Here is a 23,388-nt window from a genome sequence, read left to right as displayed (position 1 = left end):
CTATCTGCGTCGTTCCCTTCTTGAAGGCATCGCCGTGGAGAAGTTCAAGGCCACTCTCTGCTACCTCCGGGGGAAATCCTAGATCGGATGATCGGATGACGGCGGCGCTCTGGTGTCGTTCCTCCCTTGGGGGCGTCATTCTTGGAGGTACACACGTGATCGAGGGACCAGAGGACGGATTCTTTGGTGGAGCGGTGTTTCATCCTACACACTGATGGCGATGGATCTTGACGGCGTGGCGCAGTGCGGATTCGGAGTTCGCTGTGGGAGGATGGACTCGCGCAGGAGGTCGATGGCAGAGAGACCTGGCACGGTACATGCAACAATACAGCTCTGAAGATGGATTGGTGGCAGGTGGCTGCGGTGGCCTCATACCCGGCAGGCGTCCTGGTTGAGGAGTGCGCCGGACTGGTAGGTGCCCCATACCCGGTATGCGTCCTGGTTGGGACCTCAGGTCTTAGATGTTTAGGTTTGGCTGCGATGTCTGTTTGGTATTAGACCCAGACTATCTGCGCTCCTTCATCAATTGGATAGGTGTAGCGACAGTTGTTGCTTAGACAGGTGGCTTCAGTCTTGCTGTTGTATGGCTTTGTAAGGTCTTGTGAGAATAATTAATAAAGTGGTCGTATGCATCGCCCAGATGCAGAGGCCGGGGGTCATCCTCCTTTTCTAAAAAAAATGTGATAGCAAGGTCAGAGGTGAGGTCGAAGGGCTATCAGAAAATAGGAGGTAGGCAGGGAGAATGAAGATGATGTCATGTCTTGTTGCGGTGGTGACCCATAAATAAATACTCTTGTTGCGGTCATGTCTTGTGATGATGTCAAGAGTAATTTTGTCCTACCTTGTCTATAATTGTGTGCCTTGATCACCGTGCCAAAAATAATACGCCTTAGATAAAGAAACAGAGAGAGTAGAAAGGAACAAAGAGATCAAAAATATTATGTTATGTCTTCCCACAATTTTGGTGTGTATCTAAAAGTATATTAGCTATGTATGTACTCCTAGAAAAGCTGAGGTACTCCATCTTGGCGGAGAAGATAAAAATGCCCATAATTTATGGTCTTGTGCTCATCTATGTTTGTATTGCGCCCGTAGCAACGCACGGGCATTATGCTAGTAATATGTATGAAGTGGTCATGTTTTGATGGGGAGCACACGGAAACCCCTTAAACAGGTACCATAGGTGAACTACTCCCGAATACAATTAATCTTTAAGTGGTGCCTCTTAGGTCTTCGATTCATCAAAAAGGTAGGAGAGAGTTTCCCGGTTAATTTACGGAAACTCGGGCGCAAGCTGTTACAATATGCTCCAAGATACAACACCCTGACCGACTTGGCTACCGACAAGGTCCACACACTAGCACCGAGGAGAAGACACACTCGAGGTTGCCCACAATGTCATTGTCATCACATTTCCTCGAGTAAGCGACTCCGATTTCACCATGAATGACCCATCAAGACCCGTCCAAACGAATGACACACATGTTCATTGTCAACATAGGCCAAATAGTTGGCCAAATGAATCGAGGACCAGGCAGCTTCAACCTCGGTCTCAAGTCTTCTAGGAGATTTAACCACGCCTTGCACTAACATAGTTTGACATGTCCATCACCTGCCATCATTGTCGCCCCATCGCCCCACATGCTACAACTCCGACTTCACACTTAGGACTCCACTACTAGGGAAAACCTTATACACAGAGGTATAGCAGTAGTGTCGGTTAAAACCGAGCGCTACTGCTACTTAGTAGTAGCGCATGTCAATAAAGCCCACTACGGCTATGCTTGTAGCAGCAGCGCGTCTGCACTTAAAATCGCTACTACTATAATTCTCACGCTGTTGCCGGTAGGCTAGGAATAGTAGTAGCGCGGCTGCAAAAAGCACGCTACCACTAAGTGCCTTGTAAGAGCGTGTTTCCTGTATAGAGCGCTACTGCTAAAAGAAGAAAATAAAATGGAAAATAAGTAGAAAAGTAAATGAAAATAAAAGAAGTAGAGAAAGGAAAAAAGAAAAAAAAGAAAATATAAAGATAAAGAAAAGAAAAAGAAAAATAAAGGAGAAAGGCATAGCAGTAGTGCTTGTTGACGCAAAGCGCTGTAGTTATTATAGCAGTAGCGCGTTTCATAGGCCCGCGCTGTAGCTACATTCCTTAGATAAAAAGAAAAGAAAAAGGAAAATAAATAACTACTTCCTATAGCCGTAGTGCATTTTAGCTATAGCGCTTTTCCGCACAAGCGCTACCGCTATGTTTGACTTAACCGGCCCGCGCGCTTCCCCCGGCCACTTTCCCCAAATCCCCACTCACCTCTTGTCGCCGCCGCCGTCGCCCTCCGCACGCCGTTTGCTGCCCTCCATGGCCGTCTGGTGCCCGCCCTCGCCGCGCGCCTGAGCACCGACCCCCCCCTTGCCGCGCGCCCCCTCCCTCAGTCGCTCTGCCTCCTCCTGCTCCCTAACTACGCCGGCGCCCGAGGTGAGCACGCCTATGTACACCTCCTCCTCCTCCCCTACCTCTGCCTAGCTAGGGTTCCTAGGGTTCATCAAATTAGCTAGGGTTCATCTAATTAGTTAGGGTTCATCAAATTAGCTAGTACTTGTAGATGCTTAAGCAGTTGTATAGTTGTTGTGCACCCAATGTAGTTAACTAAATATAAATTTTAGGACAAATTTGTATATGCTTAAGTAGTTAACTAAATATAATTTTTAGGACAAATTTGTATATGCTTAAGTAGTTAACTAAATATATTTTTTATGACAAACTTGTAGATGCTTAAGTACTAGGGCAGTAGGGTACGGTTAGGGTAGTAGGTTTAACTAGAAATGTTAGCGCAGTAGGGTTTAATGTTAATTAGGGCAGTAGGGTTTAGTTTAGAGAAAAATCAATATAAAAATATGAATTTCTATTAGTGCTGCAAGTCCAGTCGGTTCTTAATTTTTACTAATTTTTTAGTATGACAGAAATTTAGGACATAATTTGAATTGAGTTCTAGGGTTCATAATTTGAAATTTAGGACAAAAATTGATTTGTAGGGTTCAAAATTTATATTAGAACATAATTTTATTAGGACAACAATTTAGGACATAAATATGTAAAGGTTCTAGGTTTCTAGGGTACATCCATCTATATTTGGTTTTTGAATTGAGTTTGAGAGAGCATGAGATTTGTGTAGATTTTCTTGAAGTGTCAAACACTAGGAGATGCAAATTTGAAGTGGTCATGTTATATGCAAATTCCTCAATAGTGTTTGCTCATGTTTATCTACTGTTGTAGTTGCACATGTACATGTTCTTAAGTGGTCCTGTTATATGCAACATTGTAGTGGTTCGATTGTGCCCAAGTGGCCTTTTGTTGTTTCCAAGGAATAAAGCCGAGTGGCCTATGTTTTGCCGGAATGTTGATTCATTTCCGTTCTGGTAAATTTCAGGTGCTCAATTTGTCCACTTTTTAGCAAAGGTCATGCCGAATTTTTTCGTGAATTTCGGCATGACTTGTGCTACAAACTAGGACATATGGAGTGCCCGAGATTTGTCGCACCAGGAAGGAATCAACGTTCGTGCAAAACGTATGCCTTTTTTATGTCATTATTCATTTTATTAGGTCTAGAATTAATTGACTAGATTTAATCATAGGAAACATGGCTAGCAACGATGAAGGACAGGGTTCTGGTGATTGCAACGTCTATGTGGCGGCAGACGCTCATTTGAACCTTCTCGACGAGCAACGGTTGTTGTAGGGCCCACCTGTCACATCCGAGACCGACATCGAGATCGGCGTCGAGACTGGCGTTGAGACCCAGATCGGCACCGAGACCGGCACCGAGACTGGCGAAGCCGTTATAGAACCGAAACCGAAGAGGAGACGTCAACGCCCAAACCAGCTCATCACTACTAGATTGGTGGTCACGGAGGTGGACGACGGCAATTTTGAGCCACAAGAGTCCGCGGAAGCGCGAGCATGCTACGACAATCAAATAGGCTGCATCGTACGGACAACCGCCACCATCAACGATGAGAAACTAAAGAAGATAGAAAATATGAAGCACTCCCTCCTAACGAAGCTGCACCAGGTATTCTTGTTCCCGAGCCGGGATGAAAAGAAATATACTGATCATTATCCTTTACCCCCGATTCTCCCACGCTCTTTACTTGGACTCGTCGAAGAACGTGAATAAAAAGGATTACACCCACATCAAGTCTGTTCACGACAGTGCTATCTTTAGCTACGGCGTACGTGGTGGAGAGATCAAGACCAGGAAGACAAGGAACCGCAGGCCTGCCTTCGGCCATAAGACCGACTTCTGCTGCATCCAGCAACCGAGTGGTACTCTTAGTGATGGATTCTATGTCCTACACCACATGCTGGAGTACAGCCGGGATCACCAGAACCTTCGCATGTCACCTACATCTGGCGATGCCCATATTCTGCAAATGGGCAAAGAACCTAGGAGATATCCCGGATCATCGACTTCGAGCTGAGTTCTATCACATCCAGCGTGAAGTTGCCCAAATCATCATGAAGAAGGTCGTCGAAAAACACAGGGATGTTCTATGAAGAAGGGCAAATGTCGCAAGAAGACGTCCGAACACGCGTGTCGGCTCAGCGTCTCGACCTGAAGCCTTTCACTGCGCTCGGGGACTATCTCCCTGACTTGGCTGGATGGCACGACATGTTGGAGTGATTGACGATATATGACAGTGTGTCCATTTAGTCCATACTTTCTCTATGACGAAACTTTGAGTTATGCACGTCGAAACTATATCTGTGATGTAATTAAACCGTCCTCCTCAACTAGCGAAGATCACTCTAGTTATGCACGATGAACTTTCTTTTTTATGCTTATGATATGTTGCTTCTATTTTTACCAAGTCTGTCTTTTTCTGTTGCTCAACTATATATGTTGCATATCATCGACTCATGTGACGATGCAAGTGCATAGATCATCGATGGCGAAGAAGTGCTACGCCAGGAGTATACGACGAGTGGCCGGAGTGTCAGGCCCAGGTGTACCGGTTTCCGAGCGACAGCCAGTAGTTAGTTTAGGTTCACGCTAGTGCGAAAGAGGTATACGAACCAACGCCTCAAGAAGTACAACATTATGTATGATGAGACATGTCATGTAACTTTGTATAGCTATATCGTGATTATGATGTGACGACATAATTTGTGTTAGATGATATGATGAGACTATTATGTGTATGATATGATGAGCATATTGCATGTTTATGATATGATTAGAATATTGTATAAAACTTGTACATAAACATCGCAAATATACAACAATAAAATATGAGAAAATATAGTACTAGCGCTCTTTAGCGCTTGACAGGAAAACACTACTGCTAAAACACTTAGCAGTAGTGTTCGTTTGGAAAGCGCTATTGCTAAGTAGGTATAGCAGTAGCGCGTGTCAAACAGCGCTACTGATAAACGTTAACTGTAGCACCGTATCAGCAGCGCGGTGCCCCGCGCTACTGATAGCCCTTAGACCCGCTCTACTGCTAGGCTTTTCCTTAATAGTGCTCGTATGGTCGACGACGAAGGACATGACATGACCCTGCTCTCCTCTTGCCACCATCATCATTGCCACATGAGTAGCAATGCCAACGGATGCGACACAACCGTCCCGACATCCCCACCCACACCATTGGCCAGCCACATGCCACCGTGATATCGTGTGCGTCCGACTCCCAAAAGGCACGAAAGAAATCGATGACCTTCAGGGCAACACCCCAAAACGAGGAAGGACGTGGAGACATCGTAGTCACCCCTCAGGGTCTTAGGCTTTCGCCGATCTGAAAATGAATGGCAAGCAGGAGCTCCACAACGACGCCCAAGGAAGAAGTGACATATGCGAGCGTCGTGTCGTCGATGCATTAGCCCGAAGTAAAGATGGCAATAGGGCCCGTGTCGTGCAGGCTATGCTGTGCAGGCCGACCCACATACATGGAATTTTGGTTCGGCACGACATGCGATTAAAAGGGCAGCCTTGGGCTCGCCACGGACAAGGCCAACCCTGAAAGGTAGGCCTTAAGGCCGGGGACAACACGACCCTTTTAATTGCGGGTTGAAACGACACGATTCGACGCCCCATGTGGCTCATTTAGCTTGTAATTTCTAACTATTTTTTTCTTTTTAAAAGATTTTCCTGTATTTTTTCTTAATTTTTAGATTTCTGTATTTTTTTAAGATTATATTTTGTTTGAGTTAAAAAAAGTCTTAAAGGCCCACAAAGCCACAAAGCAACACGCCCGACCAGTAGCCGTGTGGTGCCAGGCCGATCCCCGTGACCAGGCCTTCAGGCTAGCACAACGCAACCCCGTGCCGTCAGACCTGCCCATCTGGGCTAGCATGGTCACAACGTCCGGTTAATAAATGGGTCGTGCCATGTCGACACACATGCCTTGCATCGAGGTCCAGACACAACACATTAGCCAAATGTGTCGATCCGACCCGCGTGGTATTGGCCCTTTTGGGCTGTTCAAAACTGAAAGCAGGCCATGCTATGTCAGCACGTGAGCCTTGCCTCACAACCCAGGCATGCGGGCCGACCCAGAAGCATGCGTACCCGACATATGGGCCAGCCAAGAAGGCCCTTTTACAGCCATACCGGCCCGGCCCGGCCCATGTGGCCATGTTTGCCCGGAGCAGCCCATCCTACTACACTCCACGCAACCGGTCCACAGGCCCCCAGCATTCCCCAAGTAGGCCCATCGAGAACATCAAGATGCTCACCAACCCCTCAAAAAAAAATCAAGATGCTCACCGGACCGTAAACTCCGTTGAGCGCAGCCATCCCCGCGCCACCCCCCGCCGAGCGCCGCAACAACCGCGCGCGCCAAGAGGCACCTCCCGCGGCCACTCTACCGCCCCTTGCGGCCAAGAGGCACCGCTGCACCTCCACCCATGCCAGGAGCAGCAACCCGACGGCCTAGCCACCTCCTTGCACGCTGGACACGGCGAGGGACGAGACCTTAGTTGCCCTTAGTTGATGGCGTGCTCACGCGACCCACAGGGCGATACGCCTGACGAGCGATGGCGCGTGTCCTTCGCCGCTGATCTACAGACGCGTACGCTCGCGTTCCACGACGGTGTGCTGGTTCTTCGACGAGACGCACTCCGCCTCGTCCTGATTGACGGGAGTGGGGTCACGGTTGACGCCCGGTTTCTCCGTGTGGGGGAGCACATCGACATCGATGAAATCATCTCGCTGCCGTGCCACTTCGCGAAGATTCGGGAACGACTACCGGCGACGTGGTCGTCTCCAGCGGGTGCGACGTATGGCCCGACACGAGGCGCGGTGCACGGGAGACGTGCGGGGCGGATCGTGTTGGGGCGGCCCCGAGCCCCACCCACCGCCCGCCAATGGCGGATGGACGCGTGGGTCCAACCCCATGGCCGCCTGACCGCCATGAGGGACCCAGCCCTGATCCTGGCGTGGTGCCTTCTAGAGCGAGCGAGGCGGGGGGAGCCGCACCATTTCCCCCACCTACCACCACTACGCGTGCGCGAGACGCGCATCTCGCACATCTCTTCGAGCACCTGTGGGAGCGAGCTAGGGTTTGCGCTCCCAATCTCCCCTCCCGTGATTTCTTCGGCTGGTGGCGCGGCAAGGCCGGCGGCGACGACCGCTCCTTCGCCCAGGTCGCTGCGGCGAAGCGGGCGGGGGTGACGCCACGCGCTACGATGGGGGATCATGGCGGAGGGAGATCTGGAGGATGGCAAGACAACATGGCGCGGGGCGGATTCGGCGGAGGGCGCGACAACACGGCGTGGGGAGGATTCAGCGGAGGGCGCAAGGCTCCGCTGCCAAACCAGACTCGTCACATGGTCTGGCAGCGGCCAGATCCACCACCGTCGGCGACAGGCGACGCGAGATCTGGTGGAGGCGAAGTCGGGGACAGATGGGAAGCCGCCGCGCGAGCCATGAGCGGTGCGGCCAAGGAATCGACAACGAGCACAAAGGAGCCGCCTCTGCCTCCACCTTCTGGGCAAGCGACGACCAAAAGCTCCACCGAGCTCTGCATCAACTGCTCTCTCCCAGGTCATTTCGCTCCTCGCTGCCCTACTATCCGTTGCGAGAAATGCAACAAAGTAGGTCATATGGCTCAACTATGTCAGATTCTGAGGCCTTGGGAGTGTGTTCCATTCATGTGCGGCTTTCAGTCGCCTGGCCAGGGGTTTTTCTATATTCCTGATATGTGTGCTGCCAAGCAAAGTGTAGAAAAAACTAACAATGTGGTGATTACTATTGTGGAGGGGTGTGCTACTGTGAAAGAGATTGAGCAGGAATTCAATGCCATCTTTGCAAAAAAAAAAACCTAGTAAAAAGAAATGGCGCTGTACGGCCTGTTCCATTGGCCCTGCCCAGTTTGTGATGCGATTTCCTAATGCAAGTGAAGTTGAGAGAGCATGTTGTTATGGGAAACGCATGCCTCTGAAGGAGGGGGATATTGTGGTTTGTATTACTCCTTGGATTGCTTCGATAGGAGCTAAAGGAATCATGGAGAAAGCCTGGGTTAGGGTTCGTAACATTCCTATAGAAAAAAGATGCACTAAACATGTGGCATATGTTGGGGGCTTGGTTGGGATAACATTAGAAGTTGATGAAGCTACTATTCATAAGCCTGAATATGCTAGAATCCTTCTTGGGTGCAGAGAAGTGGAGAAAATTCCCCCCTCAGCTGAAGGGATGCTGGGGGAACAATACTATGACTTCTTTTATGAAGTGGAAAAAGTTGTGTCAGTAGGGTTTGATAAAAGCCAGTCTTCCATTGCTGTTGACAGTAGTGCATCTCCTTCCTTCCCCAAGAAAGCAAGGATGGAATCATATCCTGCTTCTTCTACGGGGCAAGGGGAGACAAGTGCATCCATGGCCGGCACTTTCTCATCACAGAACTATGACAAAGGGATGCAGCGGTTGACTACAGTTGCTGAAAGTGAAGAGGAAGAGGAAAGTGATGAAGGTAATCATACGGAGCTGCTGATTGAAACCATGGCCAGAGAACATGCTGCTGGAAAAGTGTCTTATTGTGGTTCGCAAACTGGTAATGCATCATATGGAATAGTTTCTGAGGAGCTGGAGGTGGATGAGATGTCTGGATCTCCCACAAATGATGTTAATATACATAAAGGTGCTTGGGGGTTTATCACTCCTATTCCACCCTCACCTTTGTATCTCTGTCATGATGAAAACACTCATGGGAACACATTTCCTCCTTTGTCAGATTATGTGGTCTGGCCTTCATTACCTCATATTGTGCCACTGGAGGAGGGGTCCATGGAAGGGGGAGATAACTGTAGTGCCTATACAGTTGAGTCTCCATCTGGGTCGCCAATTCATGATAATGTGATTCGCGAGGAATTTGCTCCGCGCAGGCAGATGCAGAAGCTGGAAAAAGTGGGAGATGTGGCTGCCAACAGGATGAGGAAACGTGACTCGGAAGGTATGAAAATGCCCAACTCAAAAAATCAATTTTCTGCTTTGTCTGATACTGCCATTATATTACGTGCTTCTTTGATGGGAGTGCAAATTTCGGATGATGATTTTGCTACCGTAGATATCTTGCGCGAATTAGAACTATCTAGAAATTTGTTGCATGATAAAAATAAGGATGCTAATCTCCCTAAAATAACCATCAATGATGGGTTAGGTAATTATGTGCCTCCTTCCTTAACTTGGGACGATGATAATATGGGTGATGAGGACTCTTTTATCCTTGTCCAGTCTAAGCAAAAGAAAAAAAAGAACCAACGCAGGAAATTGATGGTGGTGTTATCTCCTAATAAGTCTGTTAGACCTATGACAAGAAGTCAAAAGAGTAAAGGAGTGGGTAGGGCTGCTACGGATCCTGGCAGACCTACCAGAGTAAGGGATAAGCCCGAACGATATAAATGAAAGGCATCTTTTGGAATTGTAGGGGGCAGGTAAAAAGGGCATGTCTACCTGTCTCACTGACATGATAAATGCTAATGAGTTGGATTTTATTGGTTTACAAGAGACTATGAAAGAAACCTATAAACCTTCCTTTTTTAGGAAGATTGACCCGAACCAAAAGTTTCATTGGGCATGGGCTCCTTCTCGGGGGAAATCAGGTGGTATTCTTTGTGGGCTTAATAAAGACAATTTCGATATCCTTATGACTAAACATGGTAAATATATCCTACAGTTAGATCTGTTCGATAAGAACAAAAGTTGTAGTTGGGTCTTGATGACTGTATATGGTGCTGCCCACGATGAGCAGAAACCTGAATTCATTGCTGAACTATCTGCTATGTGTCATAATACTAGCAAGCCATATTTGGTTGGGGGGTTTTAACACCATCCGCCATAGTGGGGAGAAGAATAAAAAAACACCTATGTCCCACTTCTCTAATGTGTTTAATTCTGCCATTCACTTACTTGGGTTGAGAGAGATCTGTATGACAGGTGGCTGTTATACTTGGTCCAATAAGCAGGACAACCCAACTCTAGAAAAACTAGATAGGGTTCTAATGTCCCCTGATTGGGAGGATTTATATCCTCTTGCCTCTGTTCATAAGCTGGTCAAAGAGCTATCAGACCACAACCCCTTGTTGTTGGACAGTGGGAGGGCTTCTTCTAGAGCACCAGGTAACAGGTGCTTTAAATTTGATAATGCATGGCTTAACAATCTAGATTTCCTCCCTCTGGTATCTGAGATTTGGTCGAGGCCGGTGTACACTATCAACCCCATTGACTCCTTAAACATTAAGCTGAAAAGGTTTAAGAAATTCTTTAAAGGATGGGGTTCTAACCTTTTTGGTCACCATAAATCAGAAAAAGGCTCATCAAGATCGAGCTTCAGGAGCTTGAAAAGCTGGAAGAGGCTGATGGGCTGTGTGGGGAAGCTTATACTAGGAAGCTGGAGATCCTAGTAGAGCTCAGTGACATGTATGTTGCAGAAGAGCTTCATTGGCACCAGTTTTCTAACGAGAGGTGGTTATTGAAAGGAGACAATAACACTGATTTTTTTCATAAAGTAGCTACCGGGCGACGTAGGAAAAACTCCATGATTTCCCTAGAATGTGGGTCTGTAACTATAGAAGGGACCAAAAACCTACTTGCCCATGCTACTGACTATTATAAAGCCCTATTTGGACAGGCACCTGGCAATCTTTGCCAGATTGATGCAACATTATGGTCTCAGGATGAGAAGATTACTCCTGATGACAGTGATGACTTGACTCGACCCCTTTCTCTTGATGAGATCAAAAAGGCTTTGTTTGACATGAAATCTAATCGTGCCCCTGGGCCAGACGATATCCCTGTTGAATTCTATCAACATTGTTGGGAGGTGGTGGCTCAAGATCTATTGCGCCTGTTTGAGTGGTTTCATGAAGGCAAGTTGGATGTGCAACGATTAAACTATGGCATCATAACTCTGTTGCCTAAGTCAACAGATGCTAATAGAATCCAGCAATATAGGCCCATTTGCTTGTTACGTTGCCCCTACAAATTACTTACCAAAGCCATGGATATTAAGGCCAGCAAATACGCTCATAAGTTGTTTAGTATTCAACAGAATGCTTTCATTAAAGGGAGGCATATTGTTGATGGCATCCTATCTTTACATGAGATTTTACATTATACTCATATTAAAAAGCGCATGGGGGTGATTCTTAAACTTGATTTCGAGAAAGCTTATGACAAAGTCAATTGGGACTTTTTACTCGATTGCCATGTGAAACGAGGGTTTAACTCTAAGTGGTGCGGGTGGGTCTCTCAAATTCTTAGAAACGGCACTGTAAGTGTCAAGATCAATGATGAGGTAGGACCATACATCCAAAGTGCTAAGGGGGTGAGGCAGGGTGATCCTCACTCCCCTTTCTTATTCAATCTTGTTGCTGACTGCCTGACCAAAATGGTGCTTACGGCCCAAAAAAGGGTCTTATCAAAGGGTTAGCTGCTGATCTTATTGAGGGTCTGCATCCTGCAATACGCTGATGATACGGTGCTTTGTTTCGAACATGATATAGACAAAGCCATCAACGTCAAACTTTTGCTCTATCTTTTTGAGATTATGTCAGGATTAAAAATCAATTTTGAGAAGAGCCAGATCTTTAGTATTGGAGGTGATAATGATATTGATTTAGCTTATGCTGACATGTTTGGATGCCAAGTGGGCTCCTTACCTATGAAATATCTTGGAGTCCCAGTTACATACTCCACTCTCAAGAATGCGGATTTAGACTTCCTTGATGGAAAAATGGTCAAAAAGCTTGATGCCTGGGTTGCCTATGCGGCTTCCTCCGGGGCCAGGCTCACTTTGTTGGGTTCCAGCCTAGATGGGATTCCCTCGTTCCTCATGTCGATGTTCCTCTTCAATAAAACTTTTATTGAGAGGATGGATAAACACCGTAGACGTTTCTTTTGGAGGAGGAAAAACAAGAAACATGGATACCATATGGTTAAGTGGACAAGAATATGTCGATCTAAGAAGATTGGGGGTCTGGGTATCAAAGATCTTCATAAACAGAATATTGCCCTACTCGTTAAATGGTGGTGGAAACTAGAAACGAGTGATGGGTTATGGCAGCGTATAGTAAGGGCAAAATATTTCAAAAATAAGACTGTAGCTAATATTCGAAGTCGTTTCTCTGATTCTCCTTGCTGGAAGGCTATCATGAAAGTCAAAGAGTCGTATATGGCTGGTAGAAAAATCATTATCGAAAGTGGAAACCTGACTAGAATCTGGTACGATCCTTAGGTTGAGAATATTGCGTTGAAAGATCGTTTCCTCGTCTGTTTAGTATTTGTCAAGACCAGGAGTGCACTGTTGCATCCTGGGTTGCGAATAACTATGAACTAGGCTTTAGATGCAGACTGGTTGGCATGTTGGGTGAGCAGTGGGCTTGGATGGTAATGGAAGCAAAAAAGCTGTTGCTGAATGATTCTCCAGATAAAATTGCATGGGCTCTTAGTAGTAAGGGAAAATTTACTACTAAATCTATCTATGAATGGTTGGAAAGAAACTTATCAGGCCCCAACTATAAATGGGTGTGGAAAGCACCTATTCCGCTGAAGATTAAAATCTTCTTATGGCAACTGTTTTAGAATGCCGCGCTGACTCGGGATAACATGCGTATTAGGAAATGGCCTGGCAATCCTGTGTGTTCTTTTTGTACGGATATAGAAACAGCAAATCACTTGTTCTTTACTTGCCCACTTGCTCGTTCAGTTTGGGGGGGTGCTGGGCATGACGGCTGGGACTTCTCACTGTCCTCGATCACTTTGGCAAAGTTTCGCTTGGCTCTATAAGTTTTTCCCAGGAGGGAAGCGCTTTTATATGATGATCATTGCTGCCATATGTTGGGGGATCTGAAATCTCCGCAATGAAGTTACATTTGAAAAATATGTTGCTCGTACCCCTCTGGAGGCTGTTTCCACGGCCTGCTCGTTTATGTTATATTGGGCAGGTTTGCTTAAGGAGGAAAAGAAGGTGAAGTTCCAAGCTGAAGTGAAGAGGTTAGCACACGCGGCTGCTGTGCTGGCGGACAAGTCCTTCCCTCGTGGCAGACTTCTCTTGGGAGACAGAGATGGGATCCAGATTGGTTAGATGGGATCGGCGCTCGGATCTTTCCTTTTGCGTTCCGTTGTCCACTGGGGTTTGATGCCCGCTGGCAATTGTGCTTTCTGGTAGTGGTTCGCCTAGTCGTAGAGGTTTACTGGCAGTTTCATCCTGGGAACCTTGGGTGTTTTGGTTGGGCAGTGACTTGTAAGTGTCATCAGGTTTTCGCCCCATGGCGGAATGTCCGTTCAGGCTCATGACCTGAAGACTGCAGATCGTCCTGCGGTGGGTTTCCTGATGATGCGCCAACCCGCTCTCCCCTTTCAGTCTCATTTTGCTTGCGGTTAGTCCTATCTTTCGGTTTAGTTATCTTTAACAAGTAGATGCTTGATACATAATTTGAAACCAGACTGATGTATTTTTGTTGATTGCAAAATTAATGGAAAGGGGTTGTGAGCCCGGTTGGAAAAGATCGAGCAGGCCGCAAAACGCGGAACAAGATCCGGCCTCCCCGCACGTCGCGTAGCGCCAGCACCGCGCCTCCACCGAGCCGCCCATGCCCCTCTCCCACCAGCAGGGACCAAGGCCGCGACCCTCCAGCGACGCCGCACGACGGCAACCGCGACCTCCACGCAGCGCCCCGTCACGCGCCACCGCGGCGACGGGCAGCGGCAGCGTTGGTTGGTGGGGATGTGGTACTCGTCGGCGGAGGCCGGAGGGACACGGGGTTGGGAGGAGAGTTGATTGCAGGTACCAATGTCATTTCAATCACTCTAATCCAACAGTAGAGTCCGCAATAAAGGTTTCATACGATTCAGATGGATGCATTGATCAAGTACTACTTCACTCAATCAGACAATGTCTGCATATACAGGGGAACAAGAATGCCGCACTACTCCTGCCGAGCAGCAATATTTCGCCCATCAATGTAAACAACACCAACCTTCGCAATCTTGGGCCTATCAAGTTCGTCGTCAAGACACCTCTGAATCAGCTCTGGACTGCACCTGGATATGGATAACCTCTTCAGCGACGCCGGCAAGCCGTTCGCCGGCAGTGCCTGGATAGCCGGGCAGTTGTCCACGCACAGCTCTTCCAGCGCAGGCAGAGTGTACAGGTTCTCCGGCAGCTCACTCAGTTCACCGCAGCTTCTGATGCTCAGGGTGTGCAGCTTCTCCAGCCACTCGAACTCCCAGGAACCGTCGAAGAAGGCGCCGCGGCTCCCGTCAATCTCGAGTGTCTCAAGAGAATGGAGCTTGTCAAACATGTTCAGGCTCACGAACGACGTGTTCTCCAGCTGAAGGCTGTACACGTTGAACATGGAGCTCAGCCAGTCCAGAGGCTCAGCAACCTTGCCGCCGTGACCGGAGCTCACGTGCGGGCAGCCGCTGATCTTCAGCACCCACACCGAGAAGAGGAAAGGGTACTCGTCCACCCACCCGCCCCGCGCGACGAAGCACTCGCTGATCTCCAGCGTCCGCAGCGACGCGTGGAACTTGTCGACGAGCAGCTTCGGGCAGTCGTACAGCGAGAGGTCCCTCAGAGTGGTGAGATCCTTGAAGCCGTCGGGCAGATCGCAGGTGACGTCGTCGCAACTCTTGATCGACAGAGCCTCGAGAGACCGCAGGAGGTGCTGCTGCTGAAGAAGGCCGGATCCCAGGGACCTCAGCTTGTGGCACCGGTGTATGTGTAACGTGGTGAGCCGCGACGTCCATCTGCCACCTTCCTCTGATGTTGATGACATTGCGTCTTCTGATGATGGCTGCTTGTCGTGAATCATCGGCAGCAGCTCGAGACCAACGTTTTCAATGATCATGGTGGTGAGTGAAAGGGGGACCTCTGGGAAGGTCGTCAGGCTGGGACAGTTTCTTAACTCCAGCTTGCAGAGGCAGGGAAATGACATGTGTCTTGTCGAGTTGCCGGTTGACCATCCGGTGAAATGCTGAGCGTCTTCGATGATGAGCCTTTTGAGCTTCGGGAACAGTTCTTGGTCTGATAGTTGAGAAATGCCCACCTTGTTGGCAGAATGCATCCTCTTGATCTCAAGAACCTCGAGGCAAGGCATGTCATGCAGGCAAGGCAGGCTCTCCCAGTTCAGGCAGTCTGTCAGGCACATAGATGTCACATTCGGCAGGGAGCAAGAGGTCTTCAGCATCCATGGTGGAGACCTTATTCCTGCATAGCCCGAAACCGTCAGAATCTCTATGTTCTCATGTGGCTGCAGGCACTCAAGCAGCTCTGCATCAACTGCTGAAACCTCGTTGCTTCCGGCCATGGAACTGCTAGCCCACGACAGGTGTAGTTTGCTCAGGTGCTGTAATTTGTTCAGGTGCTTTGTTCCCTTCAGGATACCCTTCTTGAACCCACTGGCATCGCTCCGGTGGAGATTCGCAACGCGAAGCGCGCCTTTGAGCTGCACCATTTGGCGTAGGGCATTGGCATGCGCGCCACTCTTGATGCAGATTGCCTCCAGTTCTTGCAGATTTGAGAGTAGTTGGATGTCAGGTATGGCCGAAAGGAAAGCTTCGCATGCACGCAGATGCCTCAGATGAATCAAGTTTGTCATGCCATTGGGAGGACGGAGATAAGGAGAGTTGCACTTGACGTCGAGGACCTGCAGCAGGTGGAGCTGGCACATTGTCTCTGGAAGTTCAGTGAGTCTGTTCCTGGATAGGTTGAGATACCGGAGGTGTCGGAGCAGGCCGATCTCAGCAGGCAGAAGTGAAATGTTTGCAGACGATAAGCCGAGGACCCTCACGCTCTTTGCGATCGAGAAAACCTCGGCTAGAACTTCCAAGAAATCATCTGAATCGCCAAAATCTTCGAAGAACAGGATTGTGCGAACACGCTGGAGGAAATGGTGATCGGAGGGATGTGAGAGCTGCAATGCCAGATCCATCTTCAGCTTCAGCAGGTTGTTAGTTGTGATTGTCAGGTGACGAACTTCCTGTGGCACTTCACCTGAGCTATCAGTGACCATGTAAGACTGACTCCCTAAGACTGCTCGTGCTAGCTTCTGCATCGCGTTGTGCATGACGTATCTGTTTCTTCCCAGAGGCTGGAAGAAGCATCGTTCAACAAGCTCGTCGAAGAACTCGCCGGCGACGTCCTCCAATGTCGCCGCGGGATCATCGGAATATATGAACCCATGTGCTACCCACATCTGCTCCAGTTCTTCCTTTCGGAAGACATAGTCACCTGGAAACACCGCACAGTATGTGAAACACTGCTTGAGGCGTGGATCGAGGTGCTGATAGCTCAGCCAGAGTGCCGGCGAGATCCCGCCGATATCCCCCTCCCCCTGCTGCCACAAGTTGTCATCCAGCACATCTTTCCAGTGGCCTTCTTCATCCCGCCGGAAGTACAGTGAACGCCCGATTGCCCGTGCCGGTAACGGTGAGCAGCCCATTTTCTTGGCCATCTCGTGTGCTATTTGCTCCATGGTTGATAGCTCCTCCTCATCCTCTTCAAGGTCGTCCCACTCATCCACTACCTGAGTGGAGTCTTCTTCAGTTTCATCTGCAGCCCCAAATGTGAAATGCTTGAACATCCTCCAGTAATCATCGAATGCCAGAGGACCGAGGATCAGCGGGGGCATGGTCCCTACAGCTGCGGCGGCATCTTTGGATTGAGTTGTCACCATGATCAAGCTCCTCCGAGCAGCTGGTTGCAGCACCTCCATCAGATCTCTCCACTGGGCATCGCTGACATCTGTGACGTGGTCGAGGACGAGCAGGAACCTCTTGCCGGCCAGCTGCGCCAGCAGAAGCTCCCTGGCGTCTTGGACGTCATGACCGGCATCTCCTGCAACCACTGGATGGATCATCTGGACCATGAGCTGCTTACTCAGCAGGAGCTCGCCGGAGACGTGCGCCCACATGCGCACGGGGAACTCGGCCTTGATGATCTCGTGGTGGAAGATGAGCTGGGTGAGCGCTGTCTTGCCAACCCCCTCGGCACCGACGACGGGGAGCACGCCGACGCCAAGGCGGTAACGCAGGTCGTCGCCGAGCCTCACCGTCTTCACGATCTGGTCCACCTCGGCCTCCCTGCCGAAGATGTCGTACTTATCACGTACGGCATCCCCCGGCGATTTTACGGAGACGATGGTGGCGTAGTTCTTCCGCGGCACGACGTGCTCGTACGTAGACGTGCACCTGTAGGCGGCCTGAGCCACGGCCTCAAATGCTTCTCTTAGTCCGTCCAGATTGACATTGACGGCGCTGCTCCTCTTCTTGCTTGAGCTTCTCCAAAGGGAGCTGACACTGCCAGTAGATGAAGCGGTTCTTGGTGGGCTGAAGCACAACAAAAACCTCATAGGGCTGCGTGGTTTTCTGGTGGCGTCGGCCCCGGCGACCGAGGCCGGCGAACTGGCGGTTGACCCGGGATCAGCACCTCCGGCCACCTCGGTATGAAGGAGCGCGTACTCAAGGTCGTCGAGGGCGTCGTCCGCGGAGCAGGCCGCGTCGAGCAGGTCCTGGATGGGGCGCTGGCTCGAGTCGATGGCGCCGGCGTCGGCCGCGTCGAGCACGCGCCAGACGGGCGCGAGGAGCCCCTCGAGGCGGCGCAGGTGGCCCACCGCGGCCTCGTCGAGCTCGGCCAGCAGCGCGATGCCCTTGCGGATCAGGCGGGCGAGCACGGCGGCGACGAATGCCGAGGCCGACCATCCGACCATCGTGGCGAGCTTGTGCGGTGGTGGCGCCATTGCCATTGCGATGGTCCCAGCGTTTCTTCGGGAGCTGGATAACCAATCTGCAACCTCGTGTGATGATCAATTCCATTGAAGAAGCAAATGGAAGCAGCTTGCTGTTGTGGTTGCCACGTCGTTGACAGTGCGCTAACGATCGAGTCGTGCATCGATTTAAAAGCATTGATTGATCAAGTCGTGCACGTACGCACCACCCACGGCCCACGCTAATGACTTAGTTTGTGGCCGGTGCACAGACGACGTGCGTGCACGCACGGTTCTTTAATTAGTGTGCGCTGCAAATTCAACATTGTGGCTATGTTCTTCCCTAAGAAAAAGCATTATGGCTATGTTTGATAGCAAAGTATTGAAAAAAAAACAAAGTATCAACAAACAATTTAGTCAATAAAGCTAGACATGATGGCCTTTTCTCAGAAAAAAAAAGTCCGTGGGTGTAAAATACCATGGTTTTGACATAATACAGAGCGCCTATTTGACAATGCCGTGGGCAGCGTTGTAACTTTAGCTGGCTAGCCGGCCGTTGTATTGTACTAATCGGCCATGCACATGGAGCTAGCAAGAATCTAACTAATCCCATCATGATATCTCCTATCCTATGCAGCTCCCTATCCAGCCTAAGCTATCTCGTACGCATAAGGGCTTGTTTGGTACTTCTGTCAAGTTAATTGTATGATGGTAACACATCTGAGGCTAGGGGAACTGGTATCTCTTTTTTGCAGATCAGTACCGAAGTACCGAGTTTGGGGCATACTGCATGATCCCCCTCCCCCCCCTCTCCTTCCTGTTGGGGAACGTAGCAGAAATTCAAAATTTTCTACGCGTCACCAAGATCAATCTATGGAGTAATCTAGCAACGAGGGGAAGGGGAGTGCATCTACATACCCTTGTAGATCGCGATGCGGAAGCGTTGCAAGAACGCGGATGAGGGAGTCATACTCGTAGCGATTCAGATCGCGGTTGATTCCGATCTAAGCACCGAAAGAACGGTGCCTCCGCGTTCAACACACGTGCAGCCCGGTGACGTCTCCCACGCCTTGATCCAGCAAGGAGAGAGGGAGAGGTTGGGAAGACTCCATCCAGCAGCAGCACGACGGCGTGGTGGTGGTGGAGGAGCGTGGCAATCCCGCAGGGCTTCGCCAAGCACCGCGGGAGAGGAGGAGGAGGGAGAGGGGAAGGGCTGCGCCGAAAGAGAGACGTTCTCGTGTGTCTTGGGCAGCCCAAACCTCAACTATATATAGGGGGGGAGGGGGCTGCGCCCCCTTTAGGGTTTCCACCCCCAAGAGGAGGCGGCCAGCCCTAGATCCCATCAAGGGGGGCGGCCAAGGGGAGGAGAGAGGGGGGCGCCCCACTAGATGGGCCCTAAGGCCCATCTGGACCTAGGGTTTGCCCCCTCCCACTCTCCCATGCGCCTTGGGCCTTGGTGGGGGGGGGGGCGCACCAGCCCACCTGGGGCTGGTCCCCTCCCACACTTGGCCCACGCAGCCTTCTGGGGCTGGTGGCCCCACTTGGTGGACCCCCGGGACCCTCCCGGTGGTCCCGGTACATTACCGATTTCACCCGAAACTTTTCCGGTGACCAAAACAGGACTTCCCATATATAAATCTTTACCTCCGGACCATTCCGGAACTCCTCGTGACGTCCGGGATCTCATCCGGGACTCCGAACAACATTCGGTAACCACGTACATACTTTCCCTATAACCCTAGCGTCATTGAACCTTAAGCGTGTAGACCCTACGGGTTCGGGAACCATGCAGACATGACCGAGACGTTCTCCGGTCAATAACCAACAGCGGGATCTGGATACCCATGTTGGCTCCCACATGTTCCACGATGATCTCATCGGATGAACCACGATGTCGGGGATTCAATCAATCCCGTATGCAATTCCCTTTGTCCATCGGTATGTTACTTGCCCGAGATTCGATCGTCGGTATCCCGATACCTTGTTCAATCTCGTTACCAGCAAGTCTCTTTACTCGTTCTGTAACTCACATCATCCCGTGATCAACTCCTTGGTCACATTGTGCACATTATGATGATGTCCTACCGAGTGGGCCCAGAGATACCTCTCCGTTTACACGGAGTGACAAATCCCAGTCTCGATTCGTGCCAACCCAACAGACACTTTCGGAGATACCTGTAGTGCACCTTTATAGTCACCCAGTTACGTTGTGACGTTTGGTGCACCCAAAGCATTCCTACGGTATCCGGGAGTTGCACAATCTCATGGTCTAAGGAAGTGATACTTGACATTAGAAAAGCTCTGAGCAAACGAACTACACGATCTTGTGCTAGGCTTAGGATTGGGTCTTGTCCATCACATCATTCTCCTAATGATGTGATCCCGTTATCAACGACATCCAATGTCCATGGTCAGGAAACCGTAACCATCTATTGATCAACGAGCTAGTCTACTAGAGGCTTACTAGGGACATGGTGTTGTCTATGTATCCACACATGTATCTGAGTTTCCTATAAATACAATTCTAGCATGGATAATAAACGATTATCATGAACAAGGAAATATAATAATAACCTATTTATTATTGCCTCTAGGGCATATTTCCAACAGTCTCCCACTTGCACTAGAGTCAATAATCTAGTCCACATCACCATGTGATTAACACTCATAGGTCACATCACCATGTGACCAACATCCAAAGAGTTTACTAGAGTCAACAATCTAGTTCACATCACTATGTGATTAAACTCAATGAGTTCTGGTTTGATCATGTTATGCTTGTGAGAGAGGTTATTTAGTCAACGGGTCTGAACCTTTCAGATCCGTGTGTGCTTTACAAATATCTATGTCATCTTGTGGATGCTACCACGCGCTATTTGGAGCCATTTCAAATAATTGTTCTACTATACGAATCCGGTTTACTACTCAGAGCCATCCGGATTAGTGTCAAAGTTCGCATCGACGTAACCCTTTACGACGAACTCCTTTTCACCTCCATAATCGAGAAAATTCCTTAGTCCACTAGATACTAAGGATAAGTTCGACCGCTGTCATGTGATCCATTCCCGGATCACTATTGTACCCCTTGACCAACTCATGGCAAGGCACACTTCATGTGCGGTACACAGCATAGCATACTGTAGAGCCTACGTCTGAAGCATAGGGGACGACCTTCGTCCTTTCTCTTTCTTCTGCTGTGGTCAGGTCTTGAGTCTTACTCAATACTCACACCTTGTAACACAGCCAAGAACTCCTTCTTTGCTGATCTATTTGAACTCTTTCAAAATCATGTCAAGGTGTGCGTTCTTTGAAAGTATCATCAGGCGTCTTGATCTATCTCTATAGATCTTGATGCCCAATGTGTAAGCAGCTTTATCCAGGTCTTCCTTTGAAAAACTCCTTTCAAACAACCCTTTATGCTTTCCAGAAATTTTACATCATTTCGGATCAACAATATGTCATTCACATATACTTATCAGAAATGTTGTAGCGCTCCCACTCACTTTATTGTAAATACAAGTTTCTAATAAACTTTGTATAAATCCAAAATCTTTGATCATCTCATCAAAGCGTACATTCCAACTCCGAGATGCTTACTCCAGTCCTTAGAAGGATCGCTGGAGCTAGCATACCTTTTAGCATCCTTAGGATCGACAAAACCTTTCTGATTGTATCACATACAACCTTTCCTTACGAAAACTGGCAAGGAAACTTGTTTTGACATCCATCTGCCAGATTTCATAAATGCAGCTAATGCCAACATGATTCCGACGGACCTAAGCATCGCTACGGATGAGCAAATCTCATCGTAGTCAACTCCTTGAACTTGTGGAAATACTCTTTGCCACAAGTCGAGCTTCATAGACGGTAACATTACCGTCCATGTCCGTCTTCTTCTTAAAGATCCATTTACCTCAACAGCCTTACGACCATCAAGTAGTACTCTCAAAGTCTATACTTTGTTTTCATACATGGATCCTCTCGGATTTTATGGCTTCTAACCATTTGTCGGAATATGGGCCCACCATCGCTTCTCCATAGCTCGTAGGTTCAGTATTGTCCAACAACATGATATCTCAGACAGGATCACGTACCACTCTGAAGTAGCACGCATCCTCGTCGTCCTACGAGGTTTGGTAGTGACTTGATCCGAAGTTTCATGATCACTATCATAAGCTTCCACTTCAATTGGTGTAGGTGCCACAGGAACAACTTCCTGTGCCCTGCTACACACTAGTTGAAGTGACGGTTCAATAACCTTATCAAGTCTCCACCATCCTCCCACTCAATTCTTTCGAGAGAAACTTTTCCTCGAGAAAGGACCTGTTTCTAGAAGCAATTACTTTTGCTTCCAGATCTGAAATAGGAGGTATACCCAACTGTTTTGGGTTTTCTATGAAGATGTATTTATCCGCTTTGGGTTCGAGCTTATCAGCTTGAAACTTTTTCACATAAGCATCGCAGCCCCAAACTTTTAAGAAAACGACAACTTAGGTTTCTCTAAACGGTGTCGTTTCAACGGAATTGCGTGGTGCCCCTTTTAAAGTGAATGCGGTTGTCTCTAATGCCTAACCCATAAACGATAGTGGTAATTCGATAAGAGACATCATGGCATGCACCATATCCAATAGGGTGCAGTTATGATGTTCGGACACACCATCACACTATGGTGTTCCAGGCGGTATTAATTGTGAAACACTTTCCACAATGTCTTAATTGTGTGCCAAACTCGTAACTCAGATACTCATCTCTATGATCATATCACAGACATTTTATCCTCTTGTCACGACGATCTTCAATTTCACTCTGAAATTACTTGAACCTTTCAATAATTCAGACTCGTGTTTCATCAAGTAAATACACTCAGCATCTACTCAAATCATCTGTGAAGTAAGAACATAACGATATCCACTGCATGCCTCAGCACTCATTGGACTGCATACATCAAAATGTATTACTTCCAATAAGTTGCTCTCTTGTTCCATCTTACTGAAAACGAGGCCCTTCAGTCATCTTGCCCATGTGGTATGATTTGCATGTCTCAAGTGATTCAAAATCAAGTGAGTCCAAACGATCCATCTGCATGGAGTTTCTTCATGCATATATACCAACAGACATGGTTCGCATGTCTCAATCTTTTCAAAAACGACTGAGTCCAAAGATCCATCTACATGGAGCTTCTTCATGCGTTC

The 23,388-nt window shown here is 48.7% G+C and overlaps 1 protein-coding gene across 1 annotated transcript; it reads right to left on the bottom strand.

Moving 5' to 3' along the window:
• Positions 1-14,360: 14,360 nt before the first annotated feature.
• On the bottom strand, positions 14,361-18,330 carry LOC123182848 (putative disease resistance protein RGA1). Its single transcript, XM_044595517.1, has one exon. The coding sequence runs from the start codon at positions 18,233-18,235 to the stop codon at positions 14,417-14,419; it is 3,819 nt and encodes a 1,272-aa protein (XP_044451452.1). The 5' UTR covers positions 18,236-18,330; the 3' UTR covers positions 14,361-14,416.
• Between the last annotated feature and the right edge of the window lie 5,058 nt (positions 18,331-23,388).

Source organism: Triticum aestivum, chromosome 1D (assembly GCF_018294505.1).
Source record: "Triticum aestivum cultivar Chinese Spring chromosome 1D, IWGSC CS RefSeq v2.1, whole genome shotgun sequence".
In the NCBI taxonomy this organism is placed as follows: Eukaryota; Viridiplantae; Streptophyta; class Magnoliopsida; order Poales; family Poaceae; genus Triticum; species Triticum aestivum.
Note: the sequence above shows the minus strand (reverse complement) of the source record. Positions and strands in the feature narration are given on the sequence as shown.